Raw genomic sequence first — 18,557 nt, forward strand, 5'->3', positions numbered from 1 at the left:
ATTATTTTTTAAAAAAGAAATATATTGATAATTAAAATGTGTTTTGTGAGTCCACAGTAGAGTCAACCATTTGAAGACAATGGAGCCCAACTAGCACTGTGATGTAATCTTGTCCAGCATAAGCAACAACATGAAAGTTGGCAATGGGAAGGCAGTGAAATGTTAGCTGCAACAACTTTAAATAAACTAACTCAGCTTACCACCATAACTAGGGCTGCCAAAAGGCTGAAATGTAATTAACATCCTAATCCCCAATGTATTTTGTGGTAATGAGTTTCCTTGATTTTGATTAAATTGTCATCCATGTTAATATGTTCACTGCAGTATATTAATACACTGAGGTTCCTCAAAGCGGTCAGCGAATTTAATGTTCTGAACTGCAGAATCCCAGTGCAGAGTAGGCCTTCTTCAATGTGCCTTGCGGCCTTCTAGGGCAAGAGAAATCTAATCCTTGAAGGAGTGTGGAAACTGCATGTTAAGATTCCTTTTGCACTCCAGGAAGCTTTAGCCTTATCCCCTACAGTTTTATGCACTCATGCAGAAGTACCGGTACTTCGCTAGACAAGAAAATGACCTTGTCCCATTGTTAACGAAATGATTACTGTAAAGCATTTGCACAATTAATCCTATAGAAATGCTAATGCTGATAACAAACTAGACTGAATATTTCTTCTGGCCCCTGAGGGATGTTAAACTCTGAAGGCATGCACTTTGTGAAGACCCTTTTATAAATTAAACCGGATTATTGAATGATAGGGTATCTGAGGATCAAAATGGAGATTTTACATTTTATTTTTGCCTTGGGACCCAGCATTGTGGACTGTCTCTACATCTCTACAATGGAAGCCTTGTCTTAACACTGAGCTGCTACCATGTAGCTGCGATGATTGGCTGGTGGTCTTTAAAGTTTCAGCAAACAAAAATAAGCTTTAATAGCACTCTTCAGATAGTAATAATCTAGAACGTGGAGGCACAAAGCATCTTAAATAGAACAAGACTTTGCTGAGAGTATTAAGGACAAATTCAACAGGTTTTCATATGTGTTTACAGAACTCTTGAACCTTGATAATTTTTCTGCCAGCATTTAGTTGTGCACAAAGTGATAATGGGGTATTTTAAAGACACTTTCGCTAGCTTCAACTAAATGCCCTAATTCTTTTTCTAGGATTGATCCACCTGATTCAGTTTTAAGTACAATGAAGATTGTTTGAGAGCTGCATAAAATTGAAAGTTGAAAGTGGATAAAATTGAAAATCCAGTTATTATTTATTTATTTATTTTAAAAAAATAATCATCTCAGTGGTAGCTTAGTGTCTGGAATGACCTCTTCACTGAAGTACTGCTGCCTCCAACCTTATGTATTTTAGATGCCAGGTAAAAACTTACCCTATTTGTCAGGGTTTTAGAGGCTTCTAATGCAGCTAACAATGTTATTTAGGTAATTTTTGAGAGAGATTCTTAATGTTTTTGCTTATTATGTAATTCATTTATTTTTTGTAAGCTGCCCTGTGGCTATTTTAGTGAAGGGTGGCGTGGAACTCTTAATAAAGAAAGAAAAACGAGTGTGACAGCTAAAAGAGCTCCTGGACTTGAAGAGACACTGTAAACGATCTCTGTTTGGATTTTGCTCTCATACTTCTTGGAATGGTGGGTGAGAGGTGCTCCAGCTACTGCTGCTCCATTACTTCCAACCTCTCAAACCTGGCATGGGAGCATCATTATTATTCTGTGTTTAATAAGATGTAATCGCGCTATGGTGCTAAATAAATGGGTCTAACCTGTAATATGTTTACTGGGAGCCTGTCAATACAGTCAGGTAGTTGAAGTACAGAAGCAAGTACACAGTCATCTTCCAACAAATATTTTGTCGAAGTTGGTAAATCCAGTGAAATAATTAAATTCAGTATGGATCAGCAAGAATTCATCCAAGGGAAATTGTCCTTTTGGACTTGTGCCTCCATATAATTCATATCGTTCTGATGCAAACATGAGAGATCTGAAGGGTGGCAACATGAGAATGGACCACAAAATAAAAGGGCTGACAGTGGTTCAATGACATTTTTAAGAAGAATCCGAATTTATGTGCAGTAATTTGTTGCTTAACTATTCTATCATGTTGACCAGAATGGCAGAGCAGTCAGTTTCCAAGGTCCCGAGTTTTAGTAACTTGCTTACTTTACATCTGTGAGCCGACACCAATGGATCAATTGGTTTCATCCCACAACTGTCGTTGGGTACTACGGTAACTCCATTAAAGCCAAAGGCAGGTAGAGCTGGCCCCCTCGAATTTTAGCTTCATTGATGTTCATAAGAAACCTCCAGGTCTGTGAAGTTTCATAAGATGAGTTTCTCCCATTTCTAGAATCCCATCACTTGTCTCTTCTCTAGCAAATTACCAAGTTTACTAAATTACTTGGATTAATTAGTGCCAGAGAGCCAGAAAAAGAGAATATTGTAGCATCCAACAGCATTCTAAGAATGTGGCCTTCCATTGAACTGGTAATTTTGCTGGTCAAGGATATTGAGCTCTAATGTGCCACAATATGGAGCAAGTTAAAGATTGTAAGGTATTTTGCATATTTGAAATACTATTAAAACTATCTTCATACAGAACTTGGCAATTTGTAATGAACCTGTCATTCATTGTCATTCATTACAAATTGCCATATTAAAATTCGGACATCATCAAGGGTAGTTAACCAATGACCTGTGGGCTGTATACAGTCACGAGGTTTTGGGTGATCCACAGCAATTATGTGTCTTAATATTTTTTTAATTGGTGATTTTCTCTCCCCTGCTCCTATATACACTTTTTCTGTGGTTAATTACTTTCATTGGGCTTCCCTGATTGTCCTTGGGTTCTTTTCTCCACTTTTAAGTCAGCTGGGGCTTCTAAACTAATTGATTATTTCCTGTTGCTGCTTCTGTGTATGCTATTAATAGTGCTACTTATTAGCAGACTATTCACTAAAAAAAAAAAAAAGGAAAAGGAAATACCAATAGAAGGGAACAGACTGACTTTGGATGGAAGACAAAATTCGTTATATTATTAACCTTTATTTTATTCGGAAAAATATAATTGAATCTAAAAATTAAAAGAAAATACAAATGGAATGTGTTTGGGGGGGGGGGGTTAGACTGACTTTGCATGGAAATGAAATATATGAAATTTCCTCCGCCACACCCATCTTACCATGCAGCTCTTGGAGGGTTAGTCATGGGTCAATGCAGCCCTTGGCCCAAAGAACATTAATCACCCCTGATAGATATCATTAACCTCCCTTGGAGATGGTTATTGTTCTGGAAAGAGATGCATTCCTAAAAAGAGAAAAAGGATGTGGCAGAGTGATTTGTGATTTTTCATTTACAAACGACACAGTGTTTCATTTTTGAAATGTGTTACTTATTTTCACAATAAAAGAGAAACCTGCTGCTGTTGGAACTGAGTTTTGCTTCTTAAATTATTTTCCTCACATCCTCAAGATTCGTACTGTAAGAGCTGCTGTGTTCTTCTGTCCTAGCAATATCATGGAGGGAAATTAGTCGTTTTAAATATTAGGGTGTGAAATGGCTAGCAAGTAGCTTAACAAGAAATTGAACTTTATCTTCAATTTAGAAGTGGCTATAACTTAAGATGACACTTCCTCTAAGACAGGGGTCCCCAAACTAAGGCCCAGGGGCCAGATGCGGCCCAATCGCCTTCTAAATGCAGCCCACGGACAGCCCGGGAATCAGCGTGTTTTTACATGAGTAGAATGTGTCCTTTTATTTAAAATGCATCTCTGGGTTATTTGTGGGGCTTGCCTGGTGTTTTTACATGAGTAGAATGTGTGCTTTTATTTAAAATGCATCTCTGGGTTATTTGTGGGGCATAGGAATTCATTCATATATATATTTTTCAAAATATAGTCCGGCCCCCCACAAGGTCTGAGGGACAGTAGATCGGCCCCCTGCTTGAAAAGTCTGCTGAACACTTCTCTAAGACAAGCATTCCACTAACATTTTATTTGATAAAATATCTTAACTGTAATATTTCCATGTTGTTGACTGGCAACTGAAAGCAAAACAAGGAAATATCTATCTATTTGCCTGTCTCATGTTCATATTGGTCTTCTAGTGAGATGCACCATCCTCCACTACACAGAAGCCAAGCTGATACTGGAATAGCTGTCAGTAGAACATGAGACTCTTAATATCAGGGTCATGGGATTGAGCCCCACATTGGGCAAAAGACTCTAGCATTGCAAGGGGCTGGAGTAGATGACCCTTGAGGTCCTTTCCAACTCTACAATCCTATGACACGCGACATGGATTCTTCATCATAGCAGGGAGTCAATTAGTGGAGCACAGCATTGTGCGTCCCTGTGCTGCTAATTGCGTTCGTGCTTATTCTGAATTGTAACCGACCTTCAAGTAAATGGTGATTGCTTCTGCCCTCGTTATTCCGTTCTTTACTATTTTAGACTGTAGATTCATTGGGAACAAGAATATAGCTATCTTACCTACGAAACTCTTTAAAGAGTCATGTCCATTGATGGCACAGAATACATAATAATAATTTCCTTTTACCTGCTGTTGCAAAGGCTGGGAATGCTTAAAATCAAAGGCCAACCAAGGCATTCACGGTAGAGCAGCAACTGCTTCTGGAGACAGAAATACATCTGCAGTTTGCCCTCCACATCAGCACAATACGCTGAGTGAGGCTGCATAAAATAATAATAATAATAATAATAATAATAATAATAATAATAATAATTTTATACAAGGACCTACTCAAAGTTAGGCCGTGGTCAGATGTGTGATACAGTGGCCACAGTTATGTATTTAGGGCACCAAATCAGGGGTCCATACAATGGTACCTCAGAAGTCGAACAGAATCCGGTCCGGAAGTCTGTTTGATTTCCAGAATGTTCAGAAACCAAGGCGCGGCTTCTGATTGGCTGCAGGAAGCTCCTGCAGCCAATCGGAAGCTGCGGAAGTTGTGTCAGAAGTTCAGGTTCCAAAGAACATTTGGAAACCGGAATACTTGTGAGCCAAAAAGTTTGACTCACAAGGTGTTCGGGATCCAAGGTATGACACTATTACTAAAATCTGCTCCTGTCCACATGATTGCCATGATTATTAAGTATTAGGTATCTCTGAACTGTCTTAAAAAGCCCCCTACTGCCAACTTGTCCCTCATTATGCTGAAGTATTATAGGTTGTCATTATTTTTTTAAAGAAAAGAGTGCTTTAAAAAATGATGAAAACTTCTTAAAAGTGATATTAAGAATTAGTATAGTACAGGGATGTCCAGCAGGTAGATCGTGATCTACCGGTAGATCACTGGACATCTGCGGTAGATCACTGGTAGATCATTGGCTCCCCCCAAAGAAGCTGAACAACTGTGGCTCCCCTAAAAAAAGCTCAACATTTTACGTCATCCTGAAAAAATCAACCCCCCAAAATGGGCCTTTTTCCTTCCTAAAAAAACTCAACAACTTAGACCTGAACCCCCCAAAAGGGGGTAGATCACTGCCAGTTTTTAACTGTGAGTAGATCGCAGTCTCTTGGGAGTTGGCCACCCCTGGTGTAATATATGATTAGGTCAATACTATGGAAGAGACATACTGGTGTATTACCTGATGTGAGTAAGTACTTTTAGTTACTTAATGGCAGTACTCTTCAGTCATTGGGCTGCTGTTTCTTCTTTACTGTCAGATCAAAAGGCAGGAGGGAGCATCAGAAAGTGGACGGCATGTGAAAAGATGCAAACCAAATCCCACTGAACAGAATGAGTTTATTGATGAAGAACTGAAATAGTAATAATACGATACACTTCAACTAAAGTCTTCCTCCAGGATGAATCTGATGCTGTGTTTCTTCAGAGAGAATAGTGCCCCCGCATTTGTTGTTTGGCTCCATCTGCCACCAGCCCAAGCTGGCATGGCCAACAGCCAGGAATGATGATGAGATAATTCAATGTCTGCAGGACCACAGGCTTCCTACCCTGACCTTGTAGAGCTAATTTCACTGATACCCTGGCAACCAACTTGAGCGAAAAATACCCCACTCAAACTGCCTAAAATTAACAGTGTGTTATTGGGGCTGCAAACTGACGTGAGATTGTGACTTCTGTTCTGTGAAAGAAACAACTTGGATGAGCTATTTCTAAAAAAATACTTTTGGCTAAAGTCAGCTACCTGCATATTGTTAGAGTTGGCTATCAAAGAAAGGCTACCTAAAGAAATTTTAATTTAAAAAGAAGAGCATTGAATCGGAATGCCTCTGAGGAATATTTTGAATCAAAATACGTTTTATCATGATTTTTATGCTACAAGAACAAACCTCCTTATTTAGCAATCAACATAAACTTGAGGCTTGCCTCATTGGTATGAGTACAGATTTTAATAATATATTATGCCTCTCTTCATTTTGCACATGGGGCTCCAAGGTGAACAATAATTTTCCCCCAGCTATAGGGCACCTGTCCAGAAAGATATGCATTTGTGGGTTTGTCAAGCTTAAGATTTGAATCTTGGGAACATACGTAGCTGCCTTCTACTGTGTCCAATCATTGGATCATCTAGCTCATTTTTATCTACAGTGACTCTCCAGGGTGTCAAACAGGCCCTTTCCTGGAATTAGCTAGGGATGCCAGGGATTGAATTTCAGCATGTAAAAAGTGTGCTCTACCACTGAATTACTGCCTCTCCCCAAATGGTGCTGGCCATTTGTCTAGTTGTTAAAGTCTGTATACCAGAGTAAGCTCTCCACTTTGGCATCTAAAACCATGACACTCAGATCCTGGTGGAAATGAGTTGCTTGTCACATCTGAAAGAAGAGATCACCCTGAAGTCTTAATGTAAGCTTTAATTATGAATTTAGCAGTTTTCTAGATTGGGCTTCAGTTAAGAATATAAAGAATGACAAAATCTCAGTGTAAATTATAAAACTGAATTTAGATAAGCAAAACAGGGCACCAGTGTAAAGATTCAGTCCAAAATTTGGTGAAAGTATTATACAATCAATATCAGCAGTTCTTTCCAAAGTGCTGTCAACTGAAAACTGAATCCCGTGTACAATTGTTTGAGAGAATATTCCTTTCTAGGAATACATAGATTGTTCTGTCTCAGTAACACAATGCAAGGGAGGTGGTTCCAACCAATGCCTTGTAATTTACCTTTTGCTGTGTCTAAAAGCTCAGTTTGTCAGCTTTAAATAGGTTAACACAATAGACATAGTTCTGGCTGACATTGTAAGCCTGTGCCACTTCAGACACATGTTAAGCCTCAGCCTGCACTCTGAAGTGGTTGAATTCAAACACAGGTTTACCAGCTCAAAGATAATTATGCCTTGGGTGCAGTTTTAATACTCTTTTCAAACAAGCCAGACATCCCACACATTCCATTCTGTGCTATTTGTAGCACAGATAACAAAAATTGTTAACTCGGCACCGTAACTCGCCTTTTATGAGGAATTGGGTTAGTGTTCAAAAGAGTGAATGCTGTTTCTTTCCTTGTGTTTTCCAGGGTGTGCTGATCTGCACCTCCTAGACATGTTGACACCTACTGAAAGGAAACGGCAGGGCTACATCCATGAACTCATAGTAACAGAAGAGAACTATGTGAATGACTTGCAGTTGGTAACAGAGGTGAGGCTGACCGTACACGTTTTAACAACAACTCCTGATGTATTTTCTCACCCCGGCCTCATTGTAAACGGGGTCAAAGATGAAATTTTTGAAACCCTGAGCTCTGGAGACCTTTGCTGGATTGAATTGGAATTGTGCAACTTGAGAACTTTGGAAATCAAAACTGTGTGTCCCAGTTTTCCCATGATCGATAGCTTCCCTGAAGGAGACTGCAAACGAATAGGAAAATAAAAGGCATTTTTTGTTCACTGTTTTTCTGAAGGCAGTATATTTGGAAGGGACTAAAAAAAATGCAGGCTAAGATCTGACAGTTTATTGCAGTTTCCTATAGGAGAAGCCAGCGTGTAGTTCCCCCAATACCAACTATTCTAATAGGTGTGGGTATGATCCCGCTGCAGTTAAGGCTATTGCGCTCTGATTGCTTTGAATGGGAGAATTAAGTATCTTCCACTGAAACCAATGGAATTAAAAAGTGCTTATCTTTGACTGTATTTCACTCTATCAAATGATCAGAATGAGGCAGGAAGTGATCTGCAGAGCTTTAAGCAGTGGCTGCAGATGAATCACAGTGAATAGGCTTATTGTGTGTTCTAAATTGTTCATTTGAATCTGCAGATCTTCCAGAAGCCACTGATGGACTCTGAGCTGTTGACAGAAAAAGAGGTTGCTATGATTTTTGTAAATTGGAAAGAGCTGATTATGTGCAATATCAAACTACTGAAGTAAGTTGGTTTTGAAAACATTTTATTGCCAATTGCCTATTTGGATGCTTTCTCCTTCATTGTCCTCATTTTTCAGCAGCACATGGAAAGAAAAAAATATTGTAGGGATTGAAAATAATGCTTTTCCCCCCCTTAAGTCTGGTTTTTCCTTTCATGATGATGGCTGAATATTGTTTGTGCAAAGGGGGGGGGTATATAAATCTGTACATAGGTGGAACGTAGTTGCAAAATATGATGGTGCAGTAAAGAAGCAATGTATATTTACAAAAATTTCCACCAGATAGAATTTTGAAGTCAAAGTTTTTAATGGGCATGTTTCTAGTGAGACACATTACACTCCAGCGACTTATGAATCCTACCATGCAATTTGTTTTCTCCTTTTTTAAGCAGTCTCTTCTTTTTGTATAGATCTTGGATTCGTAAGTGATGGGAATTTTTAACAGGCCATTAGGTGATCAGGTGGCGCTGTGGGTTAAACCACAGAGCCTAGGGCTTGCCGATCAGAAGGTCGGCGGTTCGAATCCCTGTGATGGGGTGAGCTTCCGTTGCTCGGTCCCTGCTCCTGCCAACCTAGCAGTTCAAAAGCATATAAAAGTGCAGGTAGATAAATAGATACCGCTCCGGCAGGAAGGTAAACGGTGTTTCCGTGGGCTGCTCTGGTTCGCCAGAAGCGGCTTAGTCATGGTGGCCATATGACCTGGAGGCTGTATGCCGGCTCCCTCCAGTAAAGCGAGATGAGCACTGCAACCCCAGAGTTGTCCGTGACTGGACCTAATGGTCAGGGTCCCTTTACCTTTACCTTTGGGTTCGTAAGTGATGGGAATTTTTAACAGGTCATTTCCAAACAGGCAATGGGAGATCACTACTCACATAATCCTCTATAACTAGCTGGCTATTAGGTGCTTAGGAAACACTATGCAAGGGACAGGCAGGTTGGACAAGCCACATGTCAATCATCTGGTGTCAGGAGCTTGACAAGTGTGCTGTCGCACCCACCTGCCAGAGTTAACCTGCTAGGCCAAAAAAAATTCCTACCCCTGCTCTATATTAACACATAAATGATGGCTAATCTGTTATAGTTTGATTTATCTGACTTCAATATCACGTTATACTAACAAAAAACCTCAAAGCAATTTACAATAAGACAGCGTTGTTTCATTACCATAATAGATCTCTGCTGCTTTTATATGGAAACATAGTGCAACTATATTAAAATGAACATGTGTCAACATCTCTCCCCGTTTTCTGTTTTGTGTCCAGAGCGCTGCGTGTTCGTAAGAAAATGTCAGGAGAGAGGATGCCTGTCAAAATGATTGGCGATATCCTGACAGCACAGCTTCCACACATGCAGCCTTACATTCGATTCTGTAGCTGCCAGCTTAATGGAGCAGCCCTCATCCAGCAGAAAACAGATGAAGTCCCCGAGTTCAAGGACTTTGTTAAGGTAAGAAAATATCCACGGTGGTAATTTATTCAAAGAAACTCGTGCATCTACTTTCTGGGTTTATTTTAAAAGAGCCATATAGGAAATGTAACCAAACGCAGCTTCACACATTGTAACTGATTTCTCCGCATTCGTCTTTTACTAGTGACCAATTGACCGGAGATTAGCTGAAAGTGGCAGTGGAGATAGTCACTACACTGCCACCTGTGGTTGCCAACCAGGATCCTGATTCCGTCATGTTCCTCTATACATGGGTCATGGTTTAGAGATCTGTCAACAAGCCTTTTGACATGTTTTCAAACTGAAGTCCTCTATACAGTGTGGCAGGTTGCTTTTGAAAACCAGCAGAGTTTCAAAAACAATTTGTGATTCGGCATGGCACGTTGCTTTTCAAATAATAATAATAAAATATTTAAAATATCCCTTGAGTGCACAAAAGAGGCATGAAGAGTTCTGCTTGCTTGGGCCAAGGACCCATCTGTTCGCAAAATCCTGTTTCCAATAGCGGCTGACCATATCCTTCTGGAAGGAGGATCTCAACAAAGCTGTTGGTATTGCCAATGTTGTGAAAAAAATCTGCTATGAATAGACAGTGAGGCTCATGGCAAGCAAGCGGATAAAATATATCTATTAGAGGTATTATATGCTCCCCCAGGGCACAGTGCCTATGTGCTGAAGGATGCCCACTGGGCATAAGAGAGCCTTGGTTCTTCCCCCACTCCAGTGTGGATGTTAGACTTTCAGAAGTAATGGCAGAACTGTATGAGTCTCTCATATTCCCCATGTGGTCACAGGATATTAGCTTTTTGTTGCCCCTAATGGCCTGATGCGGTCGTTGTAGTGTGCCTGTACACATGCACCAGGATAGTATAGAGAACCCTTCTTCATGTGGGTATTGTGCCCATTCAGGAAAGCATTGTACGGAAGAATTGGAAATGGAAACCCTGCCTTTTTTTTTACTCTTGCTTATGTGAATTTGTTGTAACTGCTCTTCATCTTTGTATCCCCTTTTCCATTCTGGGAAAGGAGCATGGGGTGGGGGTGGGGGTCTTGCCTTGCCCATTGTACTTGTGGAATGATGGCATTATTTTGAGAGTTCTGTTTTTAAAACCTAGTTGGTTTTCCCCCTCCTCACCTTCTCTTTTGGCCTTGCTGAAGCATGTGTGTTGACAGACAATTAGATACAGGAAGGTGTTAAATGCTGGGTTTTCACTGCTCTACACTTTATAGACAGTGTGATTCCTCCCAATACAACACACAACATAAATGGAATAACATGTGGTATACCGACACAGGCCTGAAAACACTTGAACCATTGTTCCCTTGAGGCATACGCTTAACTGTTTTACAGAATCTTAGAATACAACAAACAGCAAGTAATTGCAATCCAGCCCTCATTTTTTAAACTATTTTTTCTCTGCCACCTAAGGGAAACAATGTTTAAGATCACATAATAAAAAGTCTACTTGGATTAAAAATGTTGACTTAAATGTGCCAATAAAAGAACCGCCTGCTTATTTCCAACCCTAAAGGACCATTTATGGCCTCGAGAACAGACCTAGCCTTTGTCAACGTTCTGAAGGAAGAACACTTCACAACTGGTGAGCAGCCACATAAAATGCTTCCTGGCATGTCCTCACCACTCTAAGGAAGCCACATTTGTAGAGAATAAATGGAGACCACAGTGTGCTTTGGGCATTTTAATAAATTCTTGTGCCTGACCTTCATAAACTAGCTGCCAACATTTTTTGCTCTCAATATTTCAGAGGTTAGCTATGGAGCCTCGCTGTAAAGGAATGCCGTTGTCAAGTTTTCTGCTAAAGCCTATGCAACGAGTAACACGATATCCTCTGATAATTAAAAATGTAAGTCCTTTTGCTAACGTGTGGAAATATGTTGCCAGGACTGCTATAGTCAAGATGTGCAGTAAGTACAAATTCAAACCGGGGATGCAAAGGAAGAATAGGGAGCACATTAAAAGTCAGTACTCTTTCAACAGGGTGCCTTGCACAACTTCTGGTGTCTTCCATAGGACAACAGAAAAAGACAGCAAAATGCTGAATTTTTGATGCAAAGGAAGATCCGGGAACACGCTTAGAGTGAGCTCCTGATTCTTTTTTTTTTTTTCTTTTTTGGTTATGGCTTGAACTTTTCCATACATGAAATCAGGACATGGTGGTCTGCCCAGAATGGCCCAGCAAGCCAACTGCTTGCTGGGCCTACTGACTGAGTCAGTAAATTAAGAGTGACTCCCCTGAAGACCTCAGTGATTGGACAGGGATATAACCAATTAGGTGGCCCTTGGGGTATCTTGAACCCAAGTTGTTAAAGGCCTTATAAATTAATACAGGTACCTTGAACCTGGCCCTGTAGTGTATAGGCAGCTGGTGCAAGCTTTTGAGCATGGGAGTTATGTGCTGGCAATAGTCTTTTCCCATCAACAGTCTAGCTGCAGCGTTTTGCACCACTTGGTGCAAAAGAGAAATCCTCCCCCTTCTTAGTGCAAGTTGTTTTTTTTAGTTATGTGAATTGCAGCCTGGGGTAAGAGGACTGTTCTCTTCCTCATCTTTCTTCACCTCCAGCAGGCAGTTTAATCAGAAGGATAGACCCTGACCTACAGGGCAAAAACTCCAGTGGGGACTCATCAGACCCATTTTTCTTTAAATAAATGATTGTGTAAGAGAATGAAATGTTCAGTTTTTATTAGATTAACACAGGCAAGATAAAAAGGGATTGATTTGAAGAGAAGTAATCTTTGTAGCGTTTTGGCAATCAAGAGGCAGTGATGTTTTTCTTTTCATTGATTTGGGGCAGGATTTACTTAATAACATTTACTTTGGGTGCTTAATGTTCTTTATGTCTGTAAAGATATATTTAATTTTTCAGGTGCTTAAGAAGGAATAGATATGCAGTTTTATAAGAACCTGATCCAGTTTATTTGCCTGCAGATATTAGAAAATACTCCTGAAAATCACCCTGATCACAGCCACTTGAAACAGGCTTTGGAGAAAGCGGAAGAACTTTGTTCTCAGGTTAATGAAGGGGTGCGTGAGAAGGAGAACTCAGACAGACTTGAATGGATCCAGGCTCACGTTCAGTGTGAAGGACTATCAGAGGTAAAGCTGAAATACGTAGAATCAGACTGTAGTTACTAATCTTCCAGAAAAGATGGCTTATGAAACAGTGCTGATAAACTTCTCTAGCTAAAGAGATGCTGGTAAGTCTCCACAAATTCATCCTGCTCTTCATTTGGCATTCTTTTCTACCAATTTTCTCTTTCCACTTATCTCTTGAACCCGTTACATCAGCCATCTGTCACTTAACATTTCTGCAATGAAATGAGGACCACAGCTTTTATTCAGTTCATAATCCCCTCCCCCCCCGCCCCACCCCATAAAGTATGTTGCAAAATCTAGCTTTGGTTCAGAATTCAGAAAAGTTAAGCAAGTTCTGTTTACGAAGGATGCCAAATGGAATTGCTAGCTATATCACTCTAGGGCAGGCATGCCCAACCTGCGGCCCTCCAGATGTTTTGGACTACAATTCCCATCATCCCTTACCACTGGTCATGTTAGCTAGGGATCATGGGAGTTGTAGGCCAAAACATCTGGAGGGCCGCAGGTTGGGCATGCCTGCTCTAGGGCAACTGAGAAATTTCTGGAATGTACGGTATAAAGTAGGCATTCCAGACAAATAACCACTTGAAATAGTTGTGCATTTGTTTTTTACTTACTTACTAAGGCCCATCAATGTGCCTTGTGGTTTTAGCATTTTGTGGTATAAAAGACAACTCCCTGCCCCCAAAGAGTGTACAGATTACAATTGAGCACAGTGGAGGGAAATGGTCAGCTAAACTAGGTGAATTCATTTTAAATCTTTGACACCAATCTGTAATAACTTACCTACCACGTTTGCACATCAGGTTAAGGTACAGTGCACAAGCCAGAACGAGCTGCTGCCATCTCATATTCCCCCTTTTTCACTGCGCATGTGTGTGGAAAGGAGATGGGGAGAACATGAGCCCAATGATCACGGCATCTCATTCCTACTTGTGGACCTCACACATGGTTTAGTTTGATCTGCTAATGCGGCCATTAATTAGGTCTACACATTCCTCCTACTTCCTACACAAATGTGTAGCACCAGTGAAGAAAATTAGGCATCAGTCAGAATCATTCTCCTCTCATCGTAAGTAAACCCACCCTTGTTGAAGGGTACAAGGGCAAAGGGATAATTCTAGGAATAACAGAAGTGTCCCTGCCATTCCACCAAGTGCTGGTACTTCACTGCTGAGAGTCAAGCACTAAGCCATCATTATGCCTGCAAATGAGCTGAAGCTGTTGTCAGATTTCTGCAGCTGTATCCAAAGGTATCAGAACAAGTATATTTTTATTCATTTCACTTGTTGTGGTTTCTCCCCCGCCCCCATTTCTGTTCCCATCAGCAACTTGTTTTTAACTCTGTTACAAACTGCTTGGGGCCACGCAAATTTCTACACAGTGGGAAACTCTACAAGGCCAAGAGCAACAAGGAGTTGTATGGCTTTCTGTTCAACGACTTCCTCCTGCTGACACAGATAATAAAACCTCTCGGCTCATCTGGCACAGATAAGGTCTTCAGCCCCAAGTCTAACCTGCAGTATAAAATGTACAAAACGGTAAGAATTTCTTTTAAATGGAAATTCAGAAATATTGATAACATCCAATTACTTTTTCACATGAAAAAGGTGTTTAGGCAACACAAGAGATTTCTTATTTGGATATATTTTCTGTATAGGGAAACCACATGGACACCACAAATGGAAAGAAGTGAGATCTTTCCAGGCATATTTACCAGGTGCGGGGAACCTTTGGCCCTCCAGATGCTGTTGAACTACAACTCCCCTCACCCCCGTCATTAGCAATGCTTGCTGGGGCTGATGGCAGTTGTAATTCAGCAACATCTGGAGGGTCAAAAGTTCCCCACACCTGATGTATACTAACAGTGAACTCACCTGATGATTGCCAACAGGACTGTGGTCAAACAGGGCCGCTGAGGTGTCAGCACATGCAAGGAAGCAGCAAGACCTGCAGACATACAAAAACCTTGGGGGTGGCAACTAAGGTGGAATCCCTCAAAAGAACCTAGTGAGGATGGAACAAACAGACTCAATGATGAACTGGGAAGGGGGCAGGAAGGGAGAATGGAATAATAGCTTCCTAGCTGACTGCAACATTGTACAGGAGCACTCCACTCAACAAGTTTTGATACACCTTAAATATAGCCCTTTTTTAGGTGCACACGTAAGTACACAATGATGATGTAAAGATGTGAAGTGAGAATGCAACAAATAGGTTTCAGAAGACATGCCCATCATGTATTGGCTGCATGTAATAACCCTGGTTTAGTTACCATGTAATATGTGAGCTAGCCCCCTGTTTTTACCATGCCAGTGAATAAAGAAAAGCATAGGTTGCTATTTTCTATGAGTGGGAGTAAAGCTGACATTTAATGCATTATTGACACATTCTTTCAAGGAAAAACATCACAACATTTCTAGCTGTCGAGTCCCCACCCTTCTCTATCATCATTACACTAAAGTGTTGTGTGGATATTGGCCCAGGCCAAAGCTTTATCTGGATGAAGCCCAGGCTAGAAACTCTCAAATATTTTCATTTGTAACTAAGGTTCAGGCAGATAACTCCAATGAGTATATGTATCTTAATCCACATTAAAAGATATACTGTGTTAAGGGTCCTGGTTTCTGTTAACTAGCCATAGATGGTTCAAAAACACCTCTTTCTTGTTTACTTTTGTTGAGTTTTGGATTTGCTTTTGGGATATCACTTCCCTGGTGCAGTCTGGTAAGATGTTTACCCTCTTTATGGTAAAGTCTGTGAATGCTGAAAATCACATAGAAATTGAACCATGCTAGTAGACAACAGTGGGATCTGCAACAAAATGTTGCACTGTAGAGTTTTTGTAATTGTTTTATATATATATATATATATATATATATATATATATATATATATATGAACTATGTGTTTTCAATAAGAAGATTTTTTTAAAAAAGTATTTTAGCAATCGCAACAGCTAAAAAGCTTCCTACTCCCCCTTAAAAATTGGTTTCTGAAAAATGGTCCTGGGTGGGATGGAGACCAGAAATGAATTTTTGTGTGAAAGGATGTGTGATCTTTGTTCTGGTACAGATCACAAATTCCTGGGCTTAGCATGTGCTCAGAGGCACCCCTAGTTCTTAAGGGTATGTCTGCCCAGCTGTCCTGAGCACAGCATGCTAGTCTTTCTTTTTTTTTTTTTGCTGAACTTGACTCCTGTTATAGAGCATTCATTCTGACTTGACCTAGCCTAAGAACTATTTTTATTTGCAGCCCATATTTCTAAACGAGGTCTTGGTTAAACTACCCACGGATCCTTCTGGCGACGAGCCCATCTTCCATATCTCTCACATTGATCGAGTCTACACACTCCGTGCAGAAAGCATAAATGAAAGGTAAAAAAACAAATCTCTGTATTGGCACTGAACATAATGGGAACATGTAAAAGCTCTTACACACACACACACACACACACACACACACACACACACACTGTTTCATAATGAGATTCCTCCTGTTTCTGATGTTATCATCTTTTTTACTTGCACTTTCCCTGATTTGTTTATCCTCCCCTAGCAACCATGGGCTGCCTGCTTTGAGTCTTAGAGAAATTTTAACTGGGAAAACAGTGCAGGGGAAAAGGTTAAACCTCCTCTGTACCAGCACCACTATCCCAAACTGAATTGGAGTCCTGGTGGCCAATATTAACTTGAAAACATGCAACAATGGCAGGGAAGGTCCTATTCACAAATCTCGCACATCACATCCAGATTTCTCCTGAGAACTAAACATGCAGTCGTACCTTGGTTTTCAAACAGCTTAGTTCTCAAACATTTTGGTTCCTGAACACCGCAAACCCGGAAGTGACTGTTCTGGTTTGTGAACCATTTTTGGAAGCCGAACGTCCAACGTGGCTTCTGCAGCTTCCGATTGGCTCCAGGAGCTTCCTGCAGCCAATCAGAAGCTGCACTTTGGTTCCCGAACGTTTTGGAAATTGAACGGACTTCCAGAACAGATTCTGTTTGACTTTCAAGGTATGACTGTAATGCAAAGAAGTTAATGCCTTTATCTAGATATTCTTCCTACCTGCATGGAGTCAGCTTTGCTCACTTGCATGATATGTAATTTCTTTTTCACCTTCTCTTTCTCTCTCTCAAGGACGGCCTGGGTTCAGAAAATCAAAGCTGCTTCTGAACTTTACATAGAAACAGAGAAGAAGAAGAGGGAAAAGGCCTATTTAGGTACCGCAATGGGGGTACAGTATTTAGACGTTTTCCCCAAAATTTCAAGAGAGTATTTTAATGACTCTTGCCTGTTCTTGCCACAGTCCGATCCCAAAGGGCAACCGGTATTGGAAGGTTAATGGTGAACATTGTTGAAGGTATTGAACTGAAGCCCTGCAGATCCCACGGTAAGAACTTCATTTCTCTCTGTATGTGTGTATATAAAAGTGTGTGTTGTGTGTAAAATGTGACAAAAAGAAGGGAAACTTCTTGGGTGCTTTGATCATTTAATGTAAAACAGGTTGTCAAGGGGAAACGTAAGTTTTGTAAAATGGTGTTTTGTTCCACTCTATATAGACTGATATAGCCAGCAAATTTTAAAATAGTGTTAGTGATTTTCACGTGGTGAAAGCCTCCCATCTGCATTAGATGCCCCTTTTAGCCATGTTTTGTGGCTTGCCAGTCCCAGCTCTTTTTGCATTCTCAGGCACACAGTGAAACAGAAGGATTACCGACCACTACTCACCCACACCCTGGAGAAATGTCCACCCAAATTTGCCACCCATGGTATTCATGGCCCTATTTATTGGCCAACGCCATGAGGCAAGGTGAGCCGACCTCCTCAGGTGGCAGGATCCACAGGGGCAGATCTGGCATCCAATGAATGCATCATTCACTGCTGTTGCTGCTGTTCTCCCTCCTTGTTTCCAGTGTAGAACTTCACTCCCCCCCCCTTGTTCCTGATGTAGGTCTTCAGTCACCCCTTCTTCCTTGGCGAGCTGGTAGTGTCCCTTCTGGTGCCAAAATGTCTTGGGCCAGCCCTGGCTGGGTCAGATTTGATGTAGAAAGCAATCTTGTATACCTGATGCCAGATCCAGTTTGGGCGCACTCACACCCAGGCAGCACAGGCTGCCCGATGCATTTGATTATTTTTATTGCTAAATCAAATGGGGGTGGTACAAAAAGCCTTTTCCGATTCTCTCGTGTCAAAACCACAGAATCAAGTTACCAAATTCGTGTGTGCAAATGTTTGATCACGGCTGTGCATCTACTTGCCTTCTGCTTTCAGGAAAGAGTAACCCGTATTGTGAAGTGACGATGGGCTCTCAGTGTCATATTACCAAGACTATACAGGACACGCTGAACCCCAAGTGGAATTCTAACTGCCAGTTCTTTATCAAAGATTTGGAACAGGATGTGCTTTGCATAACAGTGTTTGAGAGGGATCAGTTCTCACCAGATGGTAAGTGACACTCTTACTTCTGAGCTTGGTCTTTTGGATATGTACACGTCTATGTGAGTGTACGGCAACTTAGGGTAGCTCATTTTTTTGCTGTCCCTCTGCTGAGGTCCATGTGTGTGGGCTCAGGCTCCACCTTGGTGGGAGTGAAAAAAATTCCTAGATACATGATTGTTTCCTGCTCAGTTTTTTGCTCC

The 18,557-nt window shown here is 40.9% G+C and overlaps 1 protein-coding gene across 4 annotated transcripts in view; it reads left to right on the top strand.

Annotated features, from left to right (window-relative positions):
• The window catches only part of ITSN1 (intersectin 1), an 80,814-nt gene that overhangs the window by 61,556 nt on the left and 701 nt on the right, over positions 1-18,557 (top strand). For all 4 annotated transcript variants that reach the window (XM_033146964.1, XM_033146966.1, XM_033146965.1 and 1 more), the window contains 10 exons: positions 7,512-7,633; positions 8,249-8,355; positions 9,616-9,799; positions 11,566-11,664; positions 12,748-12,915; positions 14,244-14,456; positions 16,171-16,292; positions 17,056-17,138; positions 17,225-17,308; positions 18,190-18,363. In XM_033146964.1, coding sequence (XP_033002855.1) covers positions 7,512-7,633; positions 8,249-8,355; positions 9,616-9,799; positions 11,566-11,664; positions 12,748-12,915; positions 14,244-14,456; positions 16,171-16,292; positions 17,056-17,138; positions 17,225-17,308; positions 18,190-18,363 — 1,356 coding nt within the window. The remainder of the gene's footprint in view (positions 1-7,511; positions 7,634-8,248; positions 8,356-9,615; positions 9,800-11,565; positions 11,665-12,747; positions 12,916-14,243; positions 14,457-16,170; positions 16,293-17,055; positions 17,139-17,224; positions 17,309-18,189; positions 18,364-18,557) is intronic.

The sequence above is a fragment of the Lacerta agilis genome, chromosome 4, assembly GCF_009819535.1.
Source record: "Lacerta agilis isolate rLacAgi1 chromosome 4, rLacAgi1.pri, whole genome shotgun sequence".
Taxonomy (NCBI): Eukaryota; Metazoa; Chordata; class Lepidosauria; order Squamata; family Lacertidae; genus Lacerta; species Lacerta agilis.